At 45.2% G+C, this 26,938-nt stretch overlaps 2 protein-coding genes and 1 long non-coding RNA gene across 4 annotated transcripts; all 3 read left to right on the forward strand.

Annotated features, from left to right (window-relative positions):
- Positions 1–739: 739 nt before the first annotated feature.
- Positions 740–5,282, forward strand: LOC131922818 (uncharacterized). The gene is made up of 3 exons (XR_009382413.1): positions 740–898; positions 1,816–1,915; positions 4,045–5,282. It is a non-coding gene; the product is annotated as an uncharacterized LOC131922818 (long non-coding RNA).
- Positions 5,283–7,300: 2,018 nt separating this feature from the next.
- Positions 7,301–10,188, forward strand: LOC131922548 (serum amyloid A-3 protein-like). Its single transcript, XM_059277371.1, has 3 exons — positions 7,301–7,575; positions 9,434–9,572; positions 9,926–10,188. Exons 1-3 carry the CDS (start codon positions 7,398–7,400, stop codon positions 10,062–10,064), a joined length of 456 nt encoding a protein of 151 aa, XP_059133354.1. The 5' UTR covers positions 7,301–7,397; the 3' UTR covers positions 10,065–10,188.
- Positions 10,189–13,488: 3,300 nt separating this feature from the next.
- On the forward strand, positions 13,489–22,071 carry LOC131922588 (BLOC-2 complex member HPS5-like). 2 transcript variants are annotated; one of them, XR_009382339.1, is made up of 7 exons: positions 13,489–13,753; positions 15,343–15,456; positions 16,686–16,769; positions 18,296–18,402; positions 19,065–19,166; positions 19,646–19,977; positions 21,439–22,071. XR_009382339.1 is itself a non-coding variant. In XM_059277417.1 (2 exons), exons 1-2 carry the CDS (start codon positions 19,673–19,675, stop codon positions 21,497–21,499), a joined length of 366 nt encoding a protein of 121 aa, XP_059133400.1. In that variant the 5' UTR covers positions 19,174–19,672; the 3' UTR covers positions 21,500–22,071. The 2 variants fall into 2 exon arrangements, 1 of the variants encoding a protein (XP_059133400.1); XM_059277417.1 differs by lacking the exons at positions 13,489–13,753; positions 15,343–15,456; positions 16,686–16,769; positions 18,296–18,402; positions 19,065–19,166 and having other exon boundaries at positions 19,174–19,977.
- The last annotated feature ends 4,867 nt before the right edge of the window (positions 22,072–26,938 follow it).

A 26,938-nucleotide genomic window follows, 5' to 3' on the forward strand; every position in this document is an offset into this window, starting at 1 on the left:
TCCAAATTCCTTCCTCTGAGACTGATCCCCCTCTTGCTCTAACTGTCTCTACTTTGATCTCTATAGAGTTAATCTCCTAAGTGTGCCCCCTCCCTGCTATCAGTACTTCATATCTGCTTATGTCCTGAAATGCAATGGATAGATACATGACTTTCACATCTGGCTTTCTTGGCTTAACATCTGCTAGGTTCCTCCCCATTCTGGCATGCAGTTGTTTGATGTGTGTTTACACCTGGTGAGCAAGTGAAGGAGGGGAGGGGAGGGAAGGAAAGAGGGGTAAGATAATGTGGCAGTAGTGTTTACAGCACCACACCCGAAGGGCAGAAGGGTCTCCTCTTAACAGGGAGAAATCCCATAGGGAGGTCTCAGAGGCAGGTTTGAAGGCTTGGAGCTGAAGACCCTGAGAGTCTGTTGAACTGATGTTTGAAGTAGTCATGGGAACTCTGAGGGAGATGGAATCAGAGTCTGCTGTTAGCAGGAGGGAAGCAGAGGTAAGTTAGATGCTGAAGGACAAAACTTGGTTACTCTTTAGGCAGTCAGTATAACTAGGCTTGGATGAATAAAGGGATCTTGTCCTCAGTGAATGACCAGCTTAGGACCTTTATGGATCAGGAAGACAAAAGAGATAATTCCTTCTTCCTTCTCCACCTAGACCAGAGTGTTTTTCCTGGCGTGATTTCGGGATTCATGGTGGGAACCAGTTGTTGAAGCTCCTAGGGACTGCTTTCCTTTGTGGATCAGGCATGGGGCTCACTGGGAATTCTTGGCTTCTTTTGTCTTCTCAGACCCATCCAACCCAGACAGCCTTCTTGTCGAGTGTGGATTTACACACTCATTATTGCTACCAGAAGATGCTCCCAGAATCCATTGCAGTGGTGTGTGCACCCAAATATAAACAGTGAGTATGTAGGATTCAGGTCTGGATGGTACAAGAGCAAAATGCTCCATGGCTCAGAACACTGTGAAAATGAATATCCAGAGTGTCTTAAGTGATTGCTATGAAAGCCTCCCTTTAAGGTGCATATTCTAATTAAAACCAGCTGCTCTTAAAAGACGTGCTGACACCATTGCTGGGCTCCATCTTCAAGAAGTGACTTCAAGAGCCAGAGGTTAAAGAAATTCCACACTGGACACTGCATATGAGTGTCATCTCTTATCATTCCCAATGTCATGTTAATCTGAGTTTCTCGGCAGAGCTAATGTTGAGAAAGCAATGAATCATCTTGTTTTGTTTTGTAATAAATTTTTGTACACTGGATATTGTCTCACAGGGGCTATTGGACCCTGGTTTCAGCACACCCCCAACTTGTTACTCAAAATGATTGTCCTAACAGACCTAACTTTTTGTTTGATTCTTCTTCCTTCTCATTTCTACTGTTGAGTTCCTTTGCATCATTAGGCCAAGAAAGGGATCCAGAGAGAGTGAGACAGAGAGGGCGGTACACGTACAGGGGTAAAAAGAAGGGGAGGAAGGAGGAGGAGGACAAGAAAAGGATGAGGAGGAGAAGAAAGAGAGGGGGAGGGAGGGTGGTTGAGACTATGACAAAGAAGACAAGGTCTAACAGGACAATGACAATGATGACTAGGAATAGGAGAAGGAGTTCCACATGGTCTATGAGGGAGGAAGAGTTGTGCAGAGAAGAGGAGAGACAGGAAGAGAGGAGGGGAGAAGGGTAGAAAGGTGAAGAGAAAGGGGAGGAGGAAGAGGAGGAAAAGAAAGGAAAAGAAGGGGGAGAAGAGGAAAGATGGAGAGGAGAGAGAAGAAAGAGACGGGGGATATCTGCTCGACTGTAATTTTACTTTTTCTCATTTCAGAGTCGGAATTTTTACATTAACCTCTTATGGATTAAAAGAAATAGCATTCTGTCCACAGAGAGGATTTCATTCTCATAATCAGGACTCAGCTCTCTTCTGTGTACGTATCTGTGTACAGGGAATCAAGGCCATATTCCCAGCCAGGACATAGAGCTGATGTGATTGAACATCTTTTTGATCCTCATGGAAGATCAACCTCATCACCCACCTTCCTAGAAATCCATAATAACCATGTATCTAGGAAGCAGTGGGCTGTGGATATCAGTTTCTTATATTTGCAACCTGGTCATTTACTGTCTTTGAGGGTGCTGGCCATCTGGACCATTTTTCCTGATAACTGGGGATACTAATACTATGTACTTTACAGGCTGCTGAGAGGATAAAGGAAGAGGGACTAGGGTGGACTTAGGGGCAGAGTGTGTCCTCAGCATGCTTGATACCTTGGATTCCATCCCCAGTAACATGGGGAAAAGAAATAACCCACAAAGTATGGAATCCATTAGCTTATTCAAGGCTTATTACTTATTCATTTGTTCTTCATCAATGTCAGTTACTAGGTTTCAGAGGGTGATCAGAATGCCAAAGAAAAAGCCATGTAAGATAGATAAATTAAGCATATTTCATTCTGAAGTTTTGTGCTCACCTGCCTAGGGAGGTGGTTTTTTTCTCCCAGTTTGTATCTGTGATAACAACACACTTAGTGTGATCAGGCCTCAGGGCCTCAGATCAGCCTCAGATCAATGAGATTCTGGCACTTTACTTCACATTAGCCTGGACTTTTTCATCCACTTTGATTCAGAAGGAATGCAACAACATAGTGAAAAGACCAGAACCCAGTCCTATAAAATATATAAGATTGAGGGATACAGCACAGAGATTGAAGGAAGGCTAAGATACTGAGATCAGAGTGCTAATTCCAAGTGGTAGAACTCAGTATGTGTTTTCTATGTATCATACTGAACGCGTGTGTGTATTTATGTATAGTTTGCATCATACTCCTGATCCTAACAGTAAAATAAGACCTAAGGAAACTTCAGCTTTCTTTAAAAAGTGTATATATATATATATATATATATATATATATATATATATATATATACTTTTATTTCATTTTTTTTCTTTAACTTCATTGTGTAGTCTTTTAAAAGTAGACCCTGTTTTGACTTTAATTCTCTTTCTATTTGGATTTTCACATGAGTTTAGTGCCTGTGTGATTAGAAGAAGTTGGCAGATGCCCTAGATCTGGAGTCAAGCCATTGCTCACTGCCCACTTCCCTGCAAGAGCAGTGGGTGTTGTTAAACACTGTACCATACTCCAGTCCCTGTTTTCTAGTCTCATGGATCAAACCAGGTTTTCAGTTGAATCGGGGAAGATCTTTCTAAAAAAGATCTGTTAAAAAATAGCTCTATCTTGGAATACAAAATGATTAGGTGCCAGAATTTTGAAAGATGTTGCACAAGTAAAAACAAAAAATGTCTAAAACACCAGTTCTCAAGTTCCCAATTGGCAAGACCTCCTCCAAACCCGACCATGGTGAAGCACACCTGTAGCGCCAGCACTTAGACAGCTGCCGCAGGAGATCACAAGTTTGAGGCCAGCTGAGGCTACATAGCCAGGCTTTCAGATTGGTAAATCCTTATGACTTTGTATGCCAAGTGTGAGTATCTCCTCAAGGACTATTAGGTCCCCTTTACCATCTGATTGACATCATGATTCCAATACTGCACTGAACTTCCTGGTCCCTTTTAATAAAGGAATGTTTCACAAGTGACTCTGGAAAATAGATGCAAAGATACACGGGGAGACACTGAATCCGACCATGTGGAGAACTTGGTAGGAGTGTTGGGTGCCAGATCTTTTGACATTGCTTCTATTGACATCAGGATTTCAGTGCTAGGATGAGAACTATGTAACTTCAGTGAGCTTCTCCAATCAGAGGCTTATTGCTTGGGATGTGGCTCAGTTGGGAGAGTGCTCCTGTTTCAAGCACCAGGCCCTGGACTCATTTCTCAGAACTACTGAAATCTGCCATGGTGGTGTTTGCCTATAATCCAGCACTTTGGAGCTAGTGGCAAGAGAGTAATTTCAGGATCCCTCTGGCATACCTAGGTTACGTGTTCTAGCCTGGGTCACATGAAGCTCTCTTTTGGTATAATAGAAAAGGTATAAGCTGTTTCAAAACAGGTGTTGTCCATGCCTTAACCACATTTCCTTTTCTCCAATTGCAGGACTGCAGTCACGTCACCATCCAAAACAGCCTGGTGACTGTCACAGATTTGCGATGAGTTAAATCCCACACACCTAAATCAGTGGGAGCCTGTGTGTGTGTGTGTGTGTGTGTGTGTGTGTGTGTATTGTGCGTGTGTATTTTGTTTATATGTGAGTGAATGTAGGATGGTGTATGTGTATATGTATATGTGTTCAATCTATGTTGTGTATGTTACATCTGTTTCATGTATGTTACATCTTTGTCATGTATGTTCACTGGTGTGTATGAATGGCACACTGTCCTCATTCACAGAGCCCAGAGGAAGACACTGATGTGTGCTCTATTAATGAATTAGAATAGTATATCAGTCATTCATAATGACTAGAAATTGATTTTATTATATAGTTTACTTGTTATTAGTTTTAGATGATATTTTCTGGCCAGGATCCAGTATAGGAGTAAGGGCCCAATGCACGCACTTGCTGGCTTGCCTCACCTGCCTCAGGGAGCCTAGAGGACAGGTTGTAATGCCAAGGCTCACTGTCCTGAAGACAGTCCTCCTGAGTGACCACTCTGGCTACAACACAACTCTAAAGGATGTTTGGCCAAGAGAGAGAAGTCTACTTACCTAAAAAGCTTGTTTTGAAGTATGTAAAGTTCCCTAGCTCTGATGAACTCACCACTGAGGCTAATGCTTACAGCAAACTGCAAATAAAAATGCTGTCCTGCGCAAGGGATGCTGGGACAAATTCACTGCCAGTGACAGTCTGGCCAAAGCAGCTCACCATGAACTGTGCTCGGGCGCACACTCTCTGGTCACATTGGCCCTGTCTAGAAATTTCCCATAAATTTCACAGAAACCTGTATTCTCTTTATATAAGTGTGTTTTGAAACAGATTTGTAGTTTCTTAAAAATTCTATTTAGTTCTGTAATTAAAGTTGAGTTTTGTGTCAAGCTCTTGAGTCTTCCTTCTGATCAGGAGTCACATAACCATGTTAAGTGAGAGATGTGATTGCCAGCTAATAGGATTAGTAGGTACTGGTGGGCAACCTTGTCCTAGTTGCCTGTTTCTCCTTTATTTCCTTTTTCATTTTTCTGTCTTTCTTATTTATTGTGACTGGATCTCAGTGTGAAGCAATGTCTAGTCTGAAATTCACTTTATAGTCCAGGCTGACCTGGAACTTACAAAAACTCACCTACTTCTGCTTCTCAAGGGTTGGGATTAAACATTTCATTGCTGTGGTTTTAAATTTTAAGCATCTGACATTGTTCTGTATGTCTATAATTGATCTTGATCATACTTAGTCCTCACAACCAGGGCGTGTGGTGTGGGAGGTTGTAGCTGCTGCTCACTGCCTACTGTTAGAACAATGTGAGCCAAGCCAGCCGGACCCCAGGCACTAAAGAATCCCTTTCCCAAGGGATGGAAGTCGTGTAAGGAGTAGCCAAATGTGGCTTGGCAGTGCCTTGGCTAAGGACCAAGAGACTAAAGAGACATCATTTCACAGCTTTCCCATTACAGCTCTCATGTCATAGTGCCCAAAACAACTAAAACAAAGGACAAACCTAGAAAGAGGCTTCATTCCCAACAGCTCTAATCTAGGACGATTCTCAAACATGGTGCCCACCCTGGCCTGACCTGCTTCATCCTGCACCACTTTTACCCACATCCTCCACCACCATACCGCCCCCTGGTTTGTAGTCCAACAAAAAGCTCTTCCCTTCCATTCTCTTCGGCTGTTATTCCTTCTTCCTGGCTATTAGTCATCATCTTCCAGCTTACATGGTTTGCCTACATCAACTTGTTTCTCCATTGAAATATTAACATTCCTCTTCTGGTAACAAACAATTTCAGGCAAAAAACCCGAGCTATTTCTTTCTGGGTGGGTCTTTTGGCCTTACTGCTGTCCTCAGGCTTCCTTCCAGCCCCGGGTCCCTTAGAACAGAGGAACAAATGTGATATCCACCATCTTGTAGCTATCTATATCCCTTCCTTCTCCAGGGAAGTCAGCGTATTTAATTTTTTCTGTTGAATAAAGGGGTGGGGATACAAAATGAATTGTAGTTCCCTGATTGCCTGAATGGATTTTCTTTACAAGACAAATGCATGTAGCGAAACCTAGTGTTGCTTTTCCAGCTCCAAAAGCTGTTTCCTGGTACTACCTCCCAGCATTCCTCTGTTGTGCTCTGCTACTTTCTGCCTGAATCCACTGTTAGCATAATTTCACAGCCAGTGGGCCTTCCTCATGCATGCTTATGGTGTGTTATTTCTTCACAACTTTGAAGCAAATCCTGTATTATCGTTTTTGTGTTCCTGGTTTATCACAGTATCTGAATTTAATCTGTTCCCTTATCTACCATACCAACTGCTCATGAGTAAATACACTTGAGTCAGGAGAAGTCTTTTCCAGTGTTGAGTTTACCCATGTGGATGCTAAACGTCAATTTCTGCCTTCCTTTCTCCTGTTTCCTAGGCCCAGCCTAATTCTGAACTATGCTTTGAAAAGACTTTAGCTCAGCCTTTGGAGTTGCTGGGCACCTCCATGATTTATTACATATTCAGATTTCTTTTTCCAATATTAACATCCCTCCCTTAGAAACTGGCACTACATGATTGGATGGAAAGTACTCATTGTGATTATTCCCAGTCAGGACGGGGAAGACTCTGAAAATCCTAACTTGCCACATTCCTGAAAATGGCCAGATTGTGCAATCTGGGAAAAGCAGACCTGTGTAAAGAGAAATCTTTATGTTCTGAAAGATAAATGATGGCCAAGTGGAATTATGCAAGATGAAACAGGGGATTTTGCTCCACTAGCCAAGTGACAGTATATATAGATAACCCCAGCCACATCTCCTCAACAAGTGACACAAACCACTCACTAGGAGTCTCAGCAGGAACTGACAGCCCAGGGTGAGTTGTCAGAACTTTCCAACATTTGCTCTTTGCAGATTCTTTTCCCCGCCAGCATTCACTTGTTGTGTTTTCCTGCTCTGTCTTTCCTGAATCTACCGGATGGATTAGAATTCACTGGAGGTGATATTTTTATCATGGAGATTTGTTGTATGCTTCTGTGTGAATTCAGGGGAGGGTGGAGTCAGCCTTCTACAGATAGACTGCAGAGGTCTATGATGGCTATAAAGCCCCTACACGCCTCTCTGGAAACTTCCTATACAGTTGGGTTTTGGCTGGCAAGATTGGAATGCAATGTGCTTTATGCTAATGGTCCATTTGCAAACTCTCAGTCAGTAGGAGTCTAATGAAACATGTGGAAATGGGGAGCTAGATGGCTCCCTGGAATCCACTTATATCATCCACCTCTACACGTGTGTGGGTTTATGTATAAAATCCAGAGGGATTGGTTACTGGCATGAAAGGACAGCTCAACATTACAGAAGCATCTACCGCCCCAAGAAATGGCATATTCATCCTTGTGTTTTCCCGGCCCTACAGCAGGATGAAGTCATCCATTGCCATCATTTTTTGCTTCTTGGTGCTGGGAGTTGACAGCCAAAGATGGTTCCAGTTCATGAAAGAGGCTGGTCAAGGTAAGGGCAAAGGATGGGGACAGGCGGTTGTATTTGTGAGTTCCAAGTATTTACCAGAGCAGGGACCACCACGTTAAGGGATAACGTGCTTGTGAAGTCTCCATGAGTAGACAAGCTGCGTTGCTCTTCCCATGTAGTTCTGAACTCTTCTGGTCAGTGTTTACCTTTTTCTGTGAGGATCCCAAGCCTGAGATCACGTAATGTTTGTACAGCAGCTTTCCCACAGGAGTGCAGGAACAATCTGTATTTGAAAGGTGCAGATTCGCCAACAGAAGAGGGGATCTGCTGCCCCCTTGTGGCAGTTCACATCTATGTCTGGTGACTGTGAATTGAAGTACATCCCAAGGGTAGTGTTAGTGTTCTAGGCCAGGCACAGGAGAACCAGTGCAGTCCCCAGTCCACAGTGACAGCAGCCAAGGCTAATTGAACTTTTCACATAATGAAAAGGCATTGTTCAATATGTGTGGAAATGAATTAGTTTTTAAATTCATCTTGTGGTGTAGTGCCACATCTATCTTTTAAGGAAACCGAGGCACAAAAAGCATAACAAGCTATCTAACAACAACAAAAACCTCTGGAAGAACAGAGGTTAGCCCAGGTTGGCCCGCTCCTCATAATCCACGACACAGCTCCCCGGACAGAGAGAGGACTTCATGAGCACACACTCACTGTTGACCTGAGAAGCAGCAGGTCATGGGTTGAGGAAGGCAGCTGCCTGTGAAGGACGCTCCAGATCCTCTGCCACCCACAGAAGACAGTGACTTGCTTACCTGGAATATAGGTCTTCTGGGGCTGAGACATGGACAAGAAACTGTCACCAAGGGAAATACATCCCATCAGCCACAGCACAATAAAAATTAAATGAACCTAGATATTGGGCTTTCCCTTTTCTCCTAACTTATCACTTTTGAAGACATTTCCCATTTAATGTTAGCTGGATCTGTCCTTCAGTGCACAGCTCACCACAGCTGCCCTTAGTTTACACCTTTTGCTGTTTGTGGTACCTTCCTTAGAAGCAGAGAAATGAGATGATAAATTGAGCATCTTCCATGAACATCCCACGTTCATTTTCTCAGGTTTTCTACATAACCACCAAGGTGGCTAATACTCTTCCCTGTTCTTGGAGAGGATGTAGATCTTTCAAACCTAGTGTGCCCTTTGCCACCTACAGTCTCTGATCATCCAGCTTGTTTCTGTCTGTAACAGGGAACTCACTGTTGTCTCCGCTGATGGAGAGCTGAGAACAGCTCAGGTTGTAATAGATCCTGGACGTTCCGTGGGGTCAGAGCAGAACTGCACTCACTCTGCCCGGAGAGCAGTTTCTCCCATGGCCTGTGCTAGGAGAGATCTGTGGCTGCAGTGGTGATTGTAGCACTTGGGAGGCTGAGGCAGAAGGATTGTGAGTTTCAGGCTGGCCAGGGTTATATAGAGATGCATGCTGTCTCTAAAGGAAGAGAACATAAGAGAAAGGAAAGAAATGGAAGAAGAAGAGAGGGGAGCAGAGGAAGGGAAGAGGCCTCATGTCTCACACCATAGACAGACGTTTCCCTGGGCCATTTCAGAGAGAGCTTCATCATCACATGATAAAACATCCCCTAGAGAGCATCTCTCCTCTATATGCTTTTGGAGCAGCCAAAGCCCAACATCAACAGAGTTATGACAGGAATCCCTCAGAATAAAACTCGCTCCAAAAGTACTTCTCTTTGCAAGGCATGGGGAAGTAAGAACTATTCTTTTCAAGCCAGCAACATTTCTGTGCCTTGTGAAAGTCTGAAGTCATTGGGATGAGTTGGACGGAAGTTTTAACTCTCTCTTTTACCTAAATGCAATCTTCCTCCTCATTCTCCTAACTCTCCAGGGACTAGAGACATGTGGCGGGCTTACTCTGACATGAAGGAGGCCAATTGGAAAAACTCAGACAAATACTTCCATGCTAGAGGGAACTATGATGCTGCCCAAAGGGGACCAGGAGGAGCCTGGGCTGCTAAAGTGATCAGGTAACAGAGGTCTCGGTGAGCAGAGCTTGACTGCTCTGGACAGTCAGGAGGGTCTCTCCTCTGCATCCTGTGCACACTGCCCATTAACCGTCCTCTTTTCTGTGCATAGTACTGGGAGTGGTTGGCAATGATGCATGATACCCCACCCTCTCTCTCCTGGTGCTGCTCATCCAGCATGAGGGTGACTTCCTGGGCTGAGCAGGTGTTTACTTAGGTGGGATCAGTACCATCCTCTCCTTCCCTGGTGTTCTTAGGCTCCTCTTACAGCCATCTCTTGAAGAAGGGAGTCCAGAGGGTGGGGCCATTGCCATCAGCTTGGTTATGGGTTTTCTTCTTGTCTGTCTTGATTGCAGTGATGCTAGAGAGGGTATTCAGAGGTTCACAGGACGTGAAGCAGAGGACTCAAGAGCTGACCAGCTTGCCAATGAATGGGGTCGGAGTGGTAGAGACCCCAACCACTTCCAACCTGCTGGCCTGCCTAGTAAATACTGAGTTTTCTCTTCATGTTGTTCCCAGCCATGCAGACCCCAAAGAGGCAATTACTGACTTGAATTAGTTCCTAAACTCTGGATCCCTAAGCACCCCAAAATGTTGAATAAATACTTGTGAAATGTAATTTGTCACTGATGATGGACTGACTCCAGCAGTGACCAGCTCCAGGCTCCAGGTATAGCCTGGGGCTGCTCCCTTTACACAATCCCTGAAGATTCTCCAATCTTGGAAACTGGGGCTCAGATATTCCATGTTGTTTCTTTACCCAACCATAGCCTTCCCTGGGTCACGCTGGCTCAGGAAGTCCCTTTCTGTCTGGGCAGCTGTGTCCTCTGTCATTAGCTGCCTCCTCCAATTCTGGTCTCCTGTTGGTCCCTTCCTTGCTTCGGTGGCCTAGTCCCAGGAGTTCTTGCATCTCTCACCCACTCCTTTGCTAGGGTGCAAACTAGTTTGTATTCATAGTATATATATAAATTCTTGCTTGCTGAGGCCAGGCTGCAGGCCTTAACATAGGCAGAAGAAGACAGAGAGGCCCCAGCAGAGGGGTCCAGTTTCACCTCGTCCAGTAGAGTCTTTTGGAAGGCAGCAGAGGAGAGGGTTTCCTGATCAGCCATGGTCTGCAGCTCCCGCGTGCAGATGCAGTAGGCCTCCACAGCATTGATAAGCAGGGAGCAATTGTATTGAAGTTGGCATTTTGTAAACCACTTTCATAGGCTGGCAGTGTATCTCAGCAGTTGAGTCCTTGCCTACCTAGGTTCGGTCTCTAGCAGCTTGGAAAGAAAACAACAGAGAACACACACACACACACACACACACACACACACACACACACACACACAGGAGATGGGGGATGGTGTCAGCTAAAATACCTAAAATACCTGTTAGGGGCTGTGCGGTGGTGGTGCACACCTTTAATCCCAGCACTTGGGAAGCAAAGGCAGGAGGATCTCTGAGTTTGAGGCCAGCCTGGTCTATAGAGTGAGTTCCAGGACAGGCTCTAAAGCTACACAGAGAAAGCCTGTCTTGAAAAACAACATGAACAACAAAAATACCTGTTAGGCCCAGAGGACACAGAACCATCTTATGAAATTGTCATGGGTACAACTTTTTCTTCCTTTCCTGCCTCTCACTTCTGCCTGCCCCTTCTCCTTCCAGGAGGGGTCAGAAAGAGCAGCTGGTGATCTGTGTGCGGAAGAACACTGACAAGAAAACAAAGTCACCATCCCCAACCTACAGAGCCTACTCATCATGAGCTGAATTAGGAAAGGGGAGAAAACGCACTCTAAGTGAGCAGGAAATCCCAATCGTTATGTGGTCCCAAGGTCTGCAGTCCTCATGGTTAATTCAACTAAGTCTTCAAGCTTCATGGTTTAAAATCATGCAAGGTTGTTGATTTCCTATGAGTAACCAGAGAAGCATGAATTGACCTGTGCTTTCATTCAAGGACAACAGAAAGGAGTGTTTGGAAAAAAGAGAGAAAAGAATAACTACTTTCTGGTTATAGATAGTAATTCTGAGAGAGAGAAGGACCAGGAAAGCTTGGTTGGGTAATGACAAATCAGAAGATACCATAAACTACAGTCACAATTAATCCAATCTCCTGCCCCTGGGATTCTAAGAGAAAAGAAAATTCACAAAGCATGTATGTAAACATCAGTGTAGCAGTGTGACCCACAGATAAAAGAATTCAAAACCCACAAAACCCAAAACAAAACTTCACCTGGAGTTGCCGGGCATGATGGCACCTGCCTACAATCCTAGCTGCTGGAGGTGGTGGCCTGAGGATGGTGAGTAGCAGGCTAGCCTGGGCTATGTAGCTTGACCCTGTTCAAACAAAGAGTCAAACAAAGAAAAAAAAACCCACAAGTGGATGCTGAAATGTAAGATGATGTAATGTATAAACCAACCACCAATGAAGGGCTGACATATCTTAACATGTACCTTAAATACACCCCTCCTCCTGCACGGTGTGTGTGTGTGTGTGTGTGTGTGTGTGTGTGTGTGTGTGTGTGTAGTGTGTGGTATATGTGTGGTGTGTGTGTGTGTGTGTGTGTGTGTGTGTGGTATATGTGTGTGTGTGTGGTGTGTGATGTATGTGTGTGTGTGGTGTATGTGGTGAGTGTGTGTGATGTGTGGTGTGTATGTGTGGTGTGTGTGTAACAAGACAGAAGCTCTGTGAAACACTTGGCATTTTGTGTGCAACAGAAACAAAGGTTTCATGAAACAGTGCCAATATTTGGTCTATATAATGGCCTCTCGCAGTTTTCCTTTTGTCCTAGCCTTGTCTGTGTCTTTAAAAATGTGCAGGTAGGACACATTTCAAACCTTAAAAAATAGGTCACCATTCTTGAAATCAAGTAGCTGTGCTCAGGTGAAGTCTCTCTTCAGTGTGTGGAATTCTCCCCTCTCCGCCATCATGTTTATACTCGGAGTGGTCAGATTTCAGCTGTGGGGATGCGAAGTGGTAACTTACACTGATCTAAATTTACATCTCCATGGAATGTACGTATCTTTGTGAATGGGGACTGAACCCAGGGCCTCGGGCATAGTTGGCACACGTGTGCTCTTCCACTGAGCTCTGTCCCCGACTTTCATGCATTTTACATAAACCGGACTTGGAGATCCTTTTAACAGTCCCCTCAGTTTTGCCTCCTCCTTTGTGAATTGCCTATTTCTATGTTCTGTCTGTTTTCTTAATGAGTTGTCTCTTTCTTACTGATTTATTAGTTATAAGATTTTGTTATTCTTGATCCTGAGCCTATGTTATTTATAGACTGATTTTTCCCCAATTTGAAGATGTACATATCATCATTAGACAGTGTCTCGTTGTGAAGCACAGACTGCCTTAAATTTGTGACAATGCCCTTCCTCAGCCTCTCAGGTGCTGAGGTCACAGGTGTGAGCTACCATGTCCAGCTGAGCCTTATGCAGAATGATAGAAATGTAGCAATTACTTTTTTATGTGTTTCGCCTGTATGTGTGTCTGTGCATGTCTGGTGCCAGCAGAGGCCCGAAGGCAGCATCGGATCCCCCGGGGAAGAGGAGCTACAGAGGTGTGTGAGCTGCCATGTGGAGGCTGGAACAGGAACTGGATCCTCTGTTAGACCAGTGAGTGCTCTTAACCGCTGAGCCATCTTCCCAGTCTGAGAAATGTGGCAGTTTCTCACATTAGGCTCCTGTGTATTTTAAGAAAACCCTTCCTATCTCTGTGGTCATAAAATGTTCTTTACAGTTTCTTCTAGACGTAAAAGTTTTGTTTTATATATTCGGTTCTTCATCCAGAATCAGCTTGTATTGAAGTCTCACGTCCAAGCATCTCCATCCTTTTCTTCCTCCTCTTTTTTTTCCCCTTCCCCTCTTCAAGGTAATGCTGATGTGTGCATTCGTCCATGCTCACGCCTGGTCCTGGGTGGACACTTTGGGGGAAGATTCCCACCCGTTCTGCAGGAATCTGACGGCAGGGGGCGCTGTGCGGAGCCGCGCTGGGTGCGTCGGGCTCTCTGGCACGTCCTCTCGCCTCCTCCGGGCTTCCGGCGTGGCTCCCGCGCGCCAGCATGGACCGTAACCCGTCGCCTCCGCCGCCTAGCTGCGATCAGGAGGACGAGGAGGACCTGGCCGGGGGAGACTGCATTGGGAGCACGGTCTACAGCAAGCACTGGCTCTTCGGCGTCCTCAGCGGGCTCATCCAGGTGGGGAGACTCGCGCAGGCGCCCTCGGAACCAAGGGAGTGGATGGGATGCTGGAGGTTCGCGGTGCCAATTCCTAACTTCCCAGAGCACCGCCACGCACATACTTCACCGGGATTTTGCTTTCCAGCCCCATTGTCACTTCTGAAGTCGAGACACTGCCATTCCTGTTTCGTTGGCTCTTGTCACAGTGGAGTGCATAGTTTGGAGTCAGACAGCCCTGATCTCTGAGACACGAGCTCATCTCATGCTGGAAGTGTGCTAGTTAACCCAGAGCCTCGGTTTCTTTCACACTTTGTATAAAATAGGATAACCAGTATTGTCGTACACAAGTTTTTATGTAGACTGAGATTATCATGACAGTAGAGTGCTTGAAATGTGTTTGGTTTACAGGAACTGTCAGATTTTTCTGTATACTGCCTTCCATACCGCCAACTCCTGTTTTTGGTTTTGTTATTTTTTGGAGCCATTTTCTACATAGTGGTCAAAACAGTTTTCCTTTTCATTACTTTTAAGGGATACATATATTTATATATATATATGTATGTATGTTTTTCGAGACAGGGTTTCTCTGTGTAACACCTTTGCACCTTTCCTGGAACTCACTCTGTAGACCAGGCTGGCCTCGAACTCACAGAGATCGCCTGCCTCTGCCTCCAGAGTGCTGGGATCAAAGGCTTGTGCCACCACCGCCGGGCTTAAAGAATACTTTTGTTGCTCATAAGAGAAAACTTGATTCCTGGAGAGGCGATAGACTAATCACTCTCTCTCAGGGTCTGGAGACAGAATTCTGGAGGGGTGGTTTGGCAGTTAAGAACACTGGCTGCTCTTACAAAAGACCAGAGTTCAGTTTCCAGCACCCACAGGGTGACCCACAGGGTGATTCAAAACCGTCTGTAATTCCAGTTCCAGGGGATCCCACGCCCACTTCCATCTTCTGCAATCACCAGACAGACTATGGACACTACATGCAGACAGAACAGCTTTACATTAAAAGAGAGAGAGAGAGAGAGCTTTCTGTTTCTTAACTGGGGCTCCAGGGCTGGTCGCACCCCTTCAGCCTCCTTTTACTTACCGTTGTGTTCCGTCACCAGCAGTCTGTTGGCTATCTCCAGACATGTGCGGTGCTTTCTGAACTCTTGAACGCACCTCTGAATGCTCATCTCATTCCCAGGACAGAGTCCTGCCCTTCCATGAGAGTTCACTTTCTTCTTTTAAGAGAAATGTCTTTCTTCTCCCAGGAACAGGTCATTGGTCCTTCGTTTTTCCTCCCATAGCTCTTTTCACCAGTTCAGCTAAGTCCGCCTTCTCTATTGTGACTCAGTTTCCATGTCTTTTCTACACTAATCCTAAACTGTTTGAAAGCTCAAGTTTATCATTGACATTTCGTTCCTGTGTTTTTCTGTTGCCTACAGACACTGTTTACTCCAAGAATATAGAACGTGTAGATCTATCCAAGGCTCTAGGTTTTAGAAACTATTTTGCCAGAGGAAATACTTTAGGGATACTCTCTTAGAGACTTCTAAGTGATAATATTACTTGGAGAACTCTGAGTATTTTAACTGATCTTTTTTTTCTTTATGTTTCTGAAGATTGTCACACTTGAAAGTGACAAGTCCGACTCAGATGATGATGAGCAGCAGATGGAGCTTGCTGAAGAAATGGAGAATGAAATTTGCAGAGTCGGGGATATGTCCATGGATGAGGTATGAGGATGGAAGTGAAATTCTGAGAAGACTCAAGAGTGAAGAGGTTTTAAAAAGATTCATTCCTTCACTGTTCAAGGGACTATAGTCATTCCAGTTTGTGGTTCAGGGTATGAAGTCCCAGGAGCTATTAATGTCAAAATTGTGCCTTGAACATATATGCAGTTTCATCCTATGGACAGCATAGTGTATTTAACATAAATGTGAACTAAGATAGCTATGACATCACTAGGCAGTATAATTTCATGGGGCCACCGACATACATATATATGTAGTCATCATCGACTAAAACTTCATTATGTAGTGTGTGTTTTATAATTGGCATACCCCACAGCTAACAGATTTAGCTTTTGTACCTTACATTCCTAGGTGAGAGCCATCTCTTTGGGGTCACATGTCCACTCTAGGTTCATCTGTGTGGTATGCCCCTCTAGGTGATATGGGTGGAACAAAATCTCCAGGGAGAAAGTTCCAGGCTACTGTAGTTACTTTGTGAACAGAATTTTTTTTCTGTTAATTACCATGCCCCCCCCCCCACCCCGCGCGCACACACACGCGCACTAATTTTTTTTGTTTTTTTAAAGATTTTGGAAACCCAAGTCCCGATATTGGACGTAACTCAGTAGCACTTATCTCAGTTTTAGGTTCTTACAGGGTAGGATTTAGGAGTTGACTCCTTCCCCATTCCCCTTTCTCACCCCCAGCTTCTAACTTAAATCTGGCAGTCGGCAAATGTGTTTGGATAACTTAATGAGAATTCTGGATGGACAGAAAAGATGTATTCGGTGCAGAATAAAAGGAAGGCTATTCTCAGTTGTGTCTCAGTCAGGGTTAGATTTGTTTATGGGTTTGTTCTACTGTCTTGGGACCGAGTACCACGAAGGCTCTTCTGGTACGTTTGTCTTTTTATTTGGTTGGGTTTTTTGTTTTGTATTTTTCAAGACAAGGTTTCTCTGTGTAGCCCTGGCTGTTCTGGAACTCACTCTGTAGACCAGGCAGGCCTCAGACTTAACAGAGATCACCTGTCTCTGCTTCCCATGTGCTTATGGGATTAAAGGTGGGCACCACCACTTCCTGGCTTACTGTGTCTTTTTGACACTGTTCCTGACCTTTGATTTTCCCCTTGTGAATGAAAGGAAGCAAGCAGGAAATTAAACTTTTAGGGTTGTCTGAGCTCTGGAGCTTGAGCAGTATGCAGCATCTAAATTGCTAATCATTTTTGTTTGTAGGATGTGGCTTTATTTCTCTAAGAATTTAAGGCTCCTGACATATTCATGGGAGTGCTGGCCAAATCCAGGTGCCCCCAATTAAGAGTAAGTGTGTACAGTTCTTCTCTCTAGTTTTGCTTATGCAAATAAATCGGTGTAAAAATACTTATTGAACATTCTTAGGTAACATACTCCTTGAAATGACTAGATATGTAGAATTTTAGATTTGGATTAGATTAGGGAGAGCAATAATTTAACAGCTGTGGAAACCAGATAGGCATAACCATACTAGGCTGCTAATAAGTGACAGAACCAGAAACAGTGCCTAGACCCGCTGTTTATTTCTCAGTTCATTGTTCTTTTTATTCACAAAGCCCTCCATTGCCTAACAACGTCTTAAAGTTGTTGCTGGTCAGGACTCCCACAGTCTGATTGTGAGAACTCTGGTGTACAATCTACCTGCACGCTCTTCCTGTTTGAGGGTGGTCTGCATCCCGGCTCACCAGCATGCCACCATTTCTGGCCTTCCCTTCCCTTTCAGTCTGTTACTCAGTGTGGCACTTTTCTGCCTTGTGGTCATTGCTGAGAGGCAAGCTCCCCAGAGCAACAGCTGGAACTCTGTGAGCAGTGCAGTGTCCCGAGCTTTCCTGCTGTGTCTGTCTCTGTGTGCAGTGCACTCTGTGAGCAGTGCAGTGTCCCAAGCTTTACTGCCGGGTCTGTCTCTGTGTGCAGTGCACTCTGTGAGCAGTGCAGTGTCCCAAGCTTTCCTGTTTGTCTCTGTGTGCAGTGCACTCTGTGAGCAGTGCAGTGTCCCGAGCTTTCCTGTCTGTCTCTGTGCGCAGTGCACTCCGTGAGCAGTGCAGTGTCCCAAGCTTTCCTGCCGTGTCTGTCTCTATATGCAGTGCACTCCGTGAGCATTGCAGCGTCCCGGGCTTTCCTGCCGTGTCTGTCTCTGTGTGCAGTGCACTCTGTGAGCAGTGCAGTGTCCCGAGCTTTTCTGTCTGTCTCTGGGTGCAGTGCACTCTGTGAGCAGTGCAGTGTCCTGAGCTTTCCTGTCTGTCTCTGTGCAGTGCACTCCGTGAGCAGTGCAGTGCCCCGAGCTTTACTGCTGTGTCTGTCTCTGTGTGCAGTGCACTCTGTGAGCAGTGCAGTGTCCCGAGCTTTCCTGTCTGTCTCTGTGTGCAGTGCACTCCGTGAGCAGTGCAGTGTCCTGAGCTTTACTGCTGTGTCTGTCTCTGTGTGCAGTGCACTCCGTGAGCAGTGCAGTGCCCCAAGCTTTTCTACCGTGTCTGTCTCTGTGTGCAGTGCACTCTGTGAGCAGTGCAGTGCCCCGAGTTTTCCTGTCTGTCGCTGTGTGCAGTGCACTCTGTGAGCAGTGCAGTGCCCCGAGCTTTCCTGTCTGTCTCTGTGTGCAGTGCACTCTGTGAGCAGTGCAGTGTCCCCAGCTTTCCTGCCGTGTCTGTCTCTGTGTGCAGTGTACATGATGCGTGATTGTCAGTGTGTGTTAGGTGACTGTAGTTTGTGAACATGCACGCTCTACTCTTGGCCTTTACTCCTCCTTTGAGACACACGTAATAGATAAAGAGCTGAGTCTCAGACTTACTCCTTTTATCAACTTTGTTCCCTTTAAGTTTCTGGTCTGGATATCTGACACTCTGTCTGGAGCTGGAGAGGAGGAGGGAGGCCTTCACCAACATTATGTATCTGAATGACATAAGCCTCATGGAAGGGGACAATGGTATGTAAATTCCAAATGTAACTCCTCATCGTGGTGTTCTGGAAGTCTCTCCTCACTTTTCAGTAAGCAAATTTGAACATTTTAGAGGTTGTCTACATAGTTTAGATAACTGTTAAAACTGTGGGGGCCTTGCCTAGTCTTCGGTATATTATGGCTTCGTTTCTATTTAACAACTGCTTACCGTTTTAAGCACTATACTCCATGTTTTCACATGCTGTTGTCAGTGAGATAACTTGGGATAGGTAGTCTCAGAACTGGACATCTGCCTTTCATTCTTGCCCACTTTAAAGCTCTTTCTGTTCAGCAGCTAGAATGAGTCTTAAAAAAAAAAAGAAAAAGAGGGCTGTGGTGGTATTGTGTTCCCCAAAATATTGTGTACCCTAATAAATTTATCTGGGGTCAGAGAACAGACAGCCAATAGATACAAAGGCTAGAAAATGGTGGCACACACACCTTTAATCCTAGCACTCCAGAGGTAGAAATCCCTCTGGATCTCTGTGAGTTCAAGGCCACATTGAAAATGGCCAGGCATGGTGACACACGCCTTTAATCCCAGAAAGCAGCCTTTAATCCCAGGGAGTGATGGTAGAAAGGAAAGATATATAAGGCGTGAAGACCAGAAACAAGAAGCATTTGGCTGGTTAAGCATTTGGCTGGTTAAGCTTTTAGGTTTTGAGCAGCACAGTTCAGCTGAGAGCCATTCGGATATGAGGACACAGAGGCTTCCAGTCTGAGGAAACAAGACCAGCCGAGAAGTTGGCAAGGTGAGGTAGCTGTGGCTTGTTCTGTCTCTCTGATCTTCCAGTGTTCACCCCATAACTGGCCTCGAGTTTGATCTTATTAATAAGAACTGTTAAGATTCATGCTACAGAGAGCTGGCAAGATGGCTGAGCAGGGAAGAGCACTTGGTGTTCTTGCAGAAGGCCAGAGTGGTTCCCATCACCCCATGTTGGGTGGATCATACTTGCCTATAATCCTAGTTCCATGGACTTTAACACCCTTTTCTGGCTTCTGTGGACACCTGCACACATGCTCTCATATACCTAACATGATTCATAAGTAGTGATTTGTTCATCTATGTAAGCCTTTATAACCTGATTGCTGCAGGAGTGTGGAGGTTGATTCTGTTTTGTTCCTTGTTGCATATCCAGGAAGCTTGAGGATGATTTTAATTCTGTGTGTTCGGAAGGTTTATGCTGAGGTGAAGAGACTCTGTTCTTGAATGTCTTTGTTTGGTCTTTAGTGTTCTTACAGTTCTCACGTTTCATGTATGGAGCCTGTATGCGCTGTGTTTCTGCGTGCAGGGTGGATCCCTGAGACCTTGGAGGAATGGAAGCTTCTCCTACATCTACTACAGAACAAGAGCACGAGGCCAACTCCTCAGGAGTCACTGAATGGGAGCCTCAGTGATGGGCCTGCCCCCATCAATGTGGAGAATGTGGCACTCTTGTTAGCTAAGGCCATGGACCCAGATCGGGCTTGGTCACTGCTACAGGAATGTGGTCTAGCCCTTGAGTTGTCGGCAAAGTTTACCAGAACCTGTGACATCCTGAGGATCGCTGAGAGAAGACAGAGGTAATGCCAGCCTGCCGTACACTGTCTGTGGTGCCTGCACATGTAGGCTTGCACAGACTTTCAGCAGTAGGTAGATGGGAGTGCAGAGATCATGTAGTCTCAACCCCTCACTAGCACATAAGGAGACTGATACACATTTGCTGATTATGGTGTAAATAAAGAGGCCAAAGTAAAATTTTACTCATCAGCATGATCAAGGTACTCTTCAGCTTAGTGTGAGTGCCCCACTACCATGCATCCTCAGTTCTCTAAGAATGGTATTGATACAGGTCTGTGAGCTTGCTGCCTAGTAGGCCAGGGCAGGAGAACCATGAGTTCAAAGACACAGGGGATTTGGTGAAATCCCATCTCAAAAGTGAGAAGAGGCGGGGCATGTGGCTCAATGGCAGAGCATTTATTTATCATGCATGAAGCCCTGAATTCAATATCCAGTTTAAAACACAAAGCAAAACTATTTACTTAAATATTACACACACACACGCACACACACACACACACACACACACACACACACTTATTTTACTCAAGTTTTTCTTTTTCTATTTGTGGTAAAATAGATGTTGTAGAAAAAAAACAAAACAACAACAACAACAAACCATAGGCAAGTGTGATGGCACACACCTGTAATCTCAGCTCTGGGGAGGCTGAGACAGGAGGATCAGCAGTTCAAGGCCAGCCTGGACTGTATAGCATTGACTACCTGTCTTAAAAAAAAGGAAAAGAAAAGAAAAGAAAAAGAAAGCAAATCCATGTGAAATTTGCTGTCTAGAGCATTTAGTGATTCAGTGTGTGCAGGTTGCTGTGCAGCCAGTTTCTATTCTATTTTCCTCTGAATTGATGGGCCAGAGCTATTAAACAGGCCTTCATTCCCGTACCCCTGACAACCATCATTCGACTTTCTGTGGAGTTGGAGCATCCCTGATGCCTCATCAAAGTAGAATGATAACAATATAGGTTGAGTATCCCATAGCTAATAGACCTGGGAACGGAAGTATTCCAGGTTTCGAGGTTTTAGATTTGAGAAGAGCTTCTCAACTGGTAGTGATGCTGAATGAATATTTGTGCTTACCAGCTTTGAAATCATCCTTGGAGAAATAGCTAAGTCTATTGCCCATTTTAGAGTCAGGTTGCTAGTTTAGCTGTGGAATTCCACCATATTCTAAATATCTAGATGCCTCTTACCAGGTAGGATTTGTATGTACTTTCTCCCATTCCAGATTGCTTGTTCATTTTGTTGATCGCTTTCTTTTTTCCCAATACTGGGCATTGAACCTGAGACCTCATCTATGCCTGGCAACATTCCAGTTCCCGAATGATGATGTTCCCAGCCCACTCTGCTGGTTTCAGCCTGTGTCTTTTATCACAGTGTTTTGAGTCCTCTTTAGTCTTTAGAGTTTTTGCTTTGCTATTAAGAATGAACTAGGACAACTGAGTTTGCTTGTTCCTTCTGTGGAATTTCAGAGCGCTGATACAAGCCATGCTTGAGAAGTGTGACCGGTTCCTCTGGTCACAGCAGGCCTAGTGGGAGATCTGTCGGGACATGGTATCATTTTGACCAAGTGGAATCCTGCTCCGGAATCTTCATAGGACTTTGCCACAGAAGGAAAAGGGATACCCCAAACCATGCCAGGAACAGAACCTGCCATGCTGCTGCAGCTGCTCTTGCCACCATCTCCACCTTGGCACTTGGCTCTTGGCTCTTGTGGCTCTATGACCTCAGTTTGTCAACCAAAGTCGTCTCTTGGGAGAAGTTGGTTATGGTTCCGTGGCCCGAGCATGGGACTGCTCACTGCCATGTGGTATTCAGTGCATACACAGTGGTGTTTGTGATGTTAGTGCACCAGGGAATCGTTTTCTACTGTGGCAGATCTTTTGGGGGCAGACGCTTTGCTCCATGAGGACAGATAATATTGTGAACTGGAGTTCAGTACTATTTACACTTGTCTGAGGCCATCTAGAAATTACCGAGTTAAGACTTAGAACAATGACATTGTTTTTGTTGACATATGTAATAAACATTGAAAATTCAAACTAGAGTTTTAAATAAAATTGCCCATATCTGAGTTGAGCTCAATTTAAAGTATTTTTCCAGTATTTATTTTCTATTCTAAACTTATATATACTGACTCATAACTGGAAATATATTATCTGTAATTTTAAAAGAATATTACCCAAAAGAGTCATGCACTTTTTTTCTTTTCCTTTCTTTTTTTGGAAACAGGGTCTTACTTTGTAACTCTAGCTAGCCTGGAACATGCTAGACCAGGTCGACCAGGCTGGCAAAGACCTTAGAGATCTGCCTTCCTTTCTTTGCCTTCTAAGTGTTGGGATTAAAGGTGTGTGTGCCACTCCCCCTGTCCGCCCACTTTTAAAAATTATTTTTAAAGAGCTATGGTAAGAGAAAGTCAAGCACTAATGTCAGTTATAACAAATGATGGTGTTATTTAAGCCATGTTACTAGATTGTCATTTGTGAGCCTTTATGTTGTATTGGTAATAAATGATGAAGGATTTGTTTGAGCAGAACGTGGACATGAGATTGATTTCTGAGCAGTTTGCAGGAACATCTTGGGTAAATCCAGTGTGGAATGGTGTTAGACATACTGAATAAGTGACCTCTTTCTTTCCCCCCATTTACACCAAGCCAGAGAAGCACACATTCTGTCGTACCTACCCATGACGTGGATATGACCTGCCCTGGTAGACTGAAGTGGTTGTCAGGGAAACAAGGCAGCACCTGGGTTTGGGGTGTGTTGGCTGACGCTAAATGTGAGACTGCATTGAGGTAATGGGAGAGAGCTCTCCCTTCACTTTCTGCCTTTGTCACTACATGGTGGCTGAAATATAGCCCAGAGCATGTCTCAAGGCAAGCAGATGCCAAGAACTGGCATGGCTGCCATCATGTCCTCGTCTCCCTGTCTAGGGCAACTTACCACAATCGTTATTTCCCAACAAGTATTCCTGGCCCACGTCACGTGAATTTATTTTCCAAGACAAAGAAAATAAAATCCTCTTCAGCCAAACATTGACATTAGAACAGTCTGAGCGTGAGGCAGTGTTTTCACATCTGTCGTTTGCTGAAAAGTTCGGGACACACTCGATTTGTGGTTGTCTCGCTTTCATTTTTGTGTCTGGATCTGACTATTGACCACTACAGAGTGACAGAGCAGACAAGAGCTTGTCCTGGGAGGGTGGCCGCTCAGCCTGGGTGTATCTCCCCACTAATGATCTTGGTGAGGTACTTTGTCTCTTTTAAGTTTTGATTGTGTGGATTAAACGATAGAGAGCTTTACCATGGGATCTGGCACCTAGGAACTGAGTGTAGAGCCACCTGCCCAGGAATAAGAACTGACACTCCATGTAGAACAGGTCAGTGGTCATGTTCGCTGCTGTTGAAGGATGTGGAATATCATTTCTCCCCTAGCAGTAAGCAGGCCCCTAGAAAATGGATTCATGGAACCAGAGACAGAGAGAATAATAAATAACACTAAAGTTAGTATTTCCTGCATGTGTGAAACTGGTTGTGTGTAACCTTGCCATCCTTGCCTCCCCCTCCCTAGCCGCACTTCTAATGAGTTTAGTTTAAACCCTCTCATTGTCCGTCAGTGGTGTTTTCCCATTAGTCATTCCCCATTTCCCTCCTACTACTAACTCACAACCCCATTACTTCCTGCCTAGACCATTGAGGCAGTCCAGGGCCTTTGGAAGGCATCCTTTCTGCCACCAGACAATCTTCAGCACCTCAAAGGGTAAGCAGCTTCAGTCTCAGTGCTGGGAACATCACAATCACAGTCACCCCAGAAGCTGATCCAGTCACCCCAGATCCTGACCCAGAATCTGTACTCTGGGGACTAAGTGAACCTGCTCCCACTTGTCACCCATCTGGTATCATTCTAGATTCAGATACAGCATTGTTTTTGTTTTTGTTTGTCAAGACAGGGTTTCTCTGTGTAGCCCTGGCTATCCTGGAACTCACTCTGTAGATCAGGCTGGCCTCGAACTCACTGAGATCTGCCTGCCTCTGCCTTCTGTGTGCTGGGATTAAAGGTGTGCGCCACCATTGCCCAGCTATGTCATAGTATTTTCAACCCTCCCGTTGAGTAACATTTCATAGTAAACTGTCCTATTTCATGGGTATGTGTGACCTTGTGGATATGCTTTGGGAATGCCTTGGGACTCAATCGGCCTTTATGCCCCCAGGAAGCCCCGTGTGCACTCACAGTAACAGAATCTGCTGCTTGGGAGAGCTCCTGCTCTTGACTTAGTGCTCTGTTTCCTCAATCTTGTAATTCTAAATGGTTTCTGTAGTAGGGCACCCGCATTTCTGGTTTTCATGGTACTCACAAATGAGGTGATCCTTAATGTCACAACAGATCTGGTGCAGATCCTGAGGTTTTGTACTTCTGACAAGATTCAAGGCGACTGATGTTTCTGGCCTTCAGATCATAATTTGAGGTGCAAGACTGCAGTGTGGTAAAACAGCTTGGAAGGAATATGAAATGCAGAGCTGAAGCCCATGGTAGCTGAGATATGGGCCCTAAACTGCTAAGTGTGAGGTGCATCTGTAGGTTCCATAAGCTTCAGTATTTGGAGTTATTGTTGTCACAGCAATTTAGCCTTACCTCAGTGAAAGATGTGGGCTAGAGGAAGCCACCTGTGAGGTGTGCAGTGGAAACAGCTCCAGGCAGAGTCAGCCTCCCTTCTCCTGCAAGGCCAGAGGGTACTCATGGAATAGTGTTTCAGTTCTATGGTTTTAGAGACTGAGTTTGAACCATAGGAAAAAGGTCTCTTAGACCTCACAGTGCAAGGGTTGTACTTTGAGTCAGGAACAAGGGGTGGAGAGACCAGTGTATCAATTGCCAGGACTCCAGGGGCTCCTCTTCCCAAAGACAAAATGAGGTGGTAGCTAAAGGGTATAAGGCCTGGGAGCCGAGAAGAGGGATGACAGCACTGTCTTAATTAGAGTTTCTACTGCTGTGAACAGACACCAATAACTTGACAACTATTATAAAGGAAAACATTTAATTGGTGCTAACTTACAGTTTCAGAGGTTGAGTTTGTTATCGTCATGGTGGAGAGCATGGCAGTGCACAGGCAGACATGGTGCTGGAGAAGGAGCTGAGAGTCTTACATCTTGATCTGCAGGTAGCAGGAAAAGCACTGTGAGCCACTGAGCCTGAGCTAAAGCATCTGAGACCTCAAAGCCCACCCCCACAGTGACTCACTTCCTGTGACAAGGTCACATCCATTTCAACAAAGCCACTCACTCCTCCTAATAGTACAGGTCCCTGTAGGGACACATGAGTCTACGGGGCCATACCTTTTCAAACCGCCACAACGACTGATTGATTGGGTGGGCAACTTGAGATCTGAACACCGGTCTGGAAACAGCAACAAAATAGGTGGACAGACCTCACTCAGTTCAACAGGGCAGGAGGTGGCCTGGTGTGCCCTGTGAGGTGTTGGATTGGGTTGCCAGAGATGGAAAGTGAAGAGCTCTGGGAAAAGCCCTTCTGTCAGTGAAGGGACAGGAGGTAGAAAACAGGCGGACTTTAAAAAGGGAGGAGTCAGTAGCAGGAGATCAGCAGCAGCAGCAGGACAAATGAAGCAGGCATGGATTTGGGACAGTGCCCCTCAGAACGATGAGACTTGGCAAGCATGTGGCTGTAGGCCACTGGATGGAAGGTAAAGCTTGTGGGGTGTCATGAGACAAAGGCAACAAACGGGAAACCCCTCACTGAGGTGTCAGTCAAGTGCTTGTCAGAAAGCAGCCTCTGCATGCAGCTAAACCTAGTGACAGGCAGCTGGGGTTCTAGCAGCCTTCCTGGGAATTTGCCCCCAACAGGGCACTGCCAGGGAGGGGCAGGGAGAACCAGCCATGGAAAGAAAGGTAAGATACGTACTTCTGAATCCCTTGGCAATCTAGCTGGGCTGCCACTGAACCTGTGGGAAGCAGACTTGGATTTTGTTAGTCCTAAAACTCTATGGGGTGAGGGGTACCGGGGGTCCCAGAAACACCAGCTGGAAAGAAGCCAAGTGTACAGAAGCAGGGGTCTTATTTCGGGCTTGCCTTGGCAGCGCCCTCTTCTGGCAGAGAAGACAAATCACAGGAGGGCACGGGGGCTCAAAGTGGAATTGAGTACTTCAGGGGAGGAGATGGGTGAAGTTATATTTTCAGAGGAAAGACAACTGAAAAGAATAGAAGAGCTGGGCACTGTTGCTCCTTTGGTGGCTGGCTGCATCTCCTCCACCTCTGCCTCTCTTCTTCCTGTCTCTCTCTTGGATTTCCTGTCTGGCTATAACCTGACTCACCATAGGCCAGAGCAGCTTCTTTATTAACCAATCATAGCAACAGATATATTCACAGCGCACAGAAAGACCATCCCACAGCACTAGATGCCAGCAGACCAATAATACCTCGGCCACCTGGCAACATATTGATTAATAGGAATGGGTTGAATTAAGTTGAAAGACCTAGTTAATATAAACTGAAGCCATAGGCCATATGGTTTGTAAATAATATAAGCCTCTGTGTGCTGTGGGATGGTCTGTATGTCAAATGTGTTCCTTTGATTGGTCAATAAATAAAACACTGATTGGCCAGTAGCCAGGCAGGAAGTATAGGCGGGACTAACAGGAGAATTGAGAGAACAGGAAGGCGGAGGGAGACACTGCCAGCCGCTGCCATGACAAGCAGCATGTGAAGATGCTGGTGAGCCATGAGCCACGTGGCAAGGTACAGATTTATAGAAATGGATTAACTTAAGATGTAAGAACTAGATAGATAGAAGCCTGAGCCATTAGGCCAAACAGTTTAAATAATATAAGCATCTGTGTGTGTTTTTTATAAGTGGGCTGTCGGACTGCTGGGGCTTGGCAGAGAAAACTCTTTAGCTACATCTGTGTGTTTACTTGGGACCAAGCAGTTGCGGGATGTGGGTGGGAGAGATTTGTCCCAACTG

This window comes from Peromyscus eremicus, chromosome 1, assembly GCF_949786415.1.
Source record: "Peromyscus eremicus chromosome 1, PerEre_H2_v1, whole genome shotgun sequence".
NCBI lineage: Eukaryota > Metazoa > Chordata > Mammalia > Rodentia > Cricetidae > Peromyscus > Peromyscus eremicus.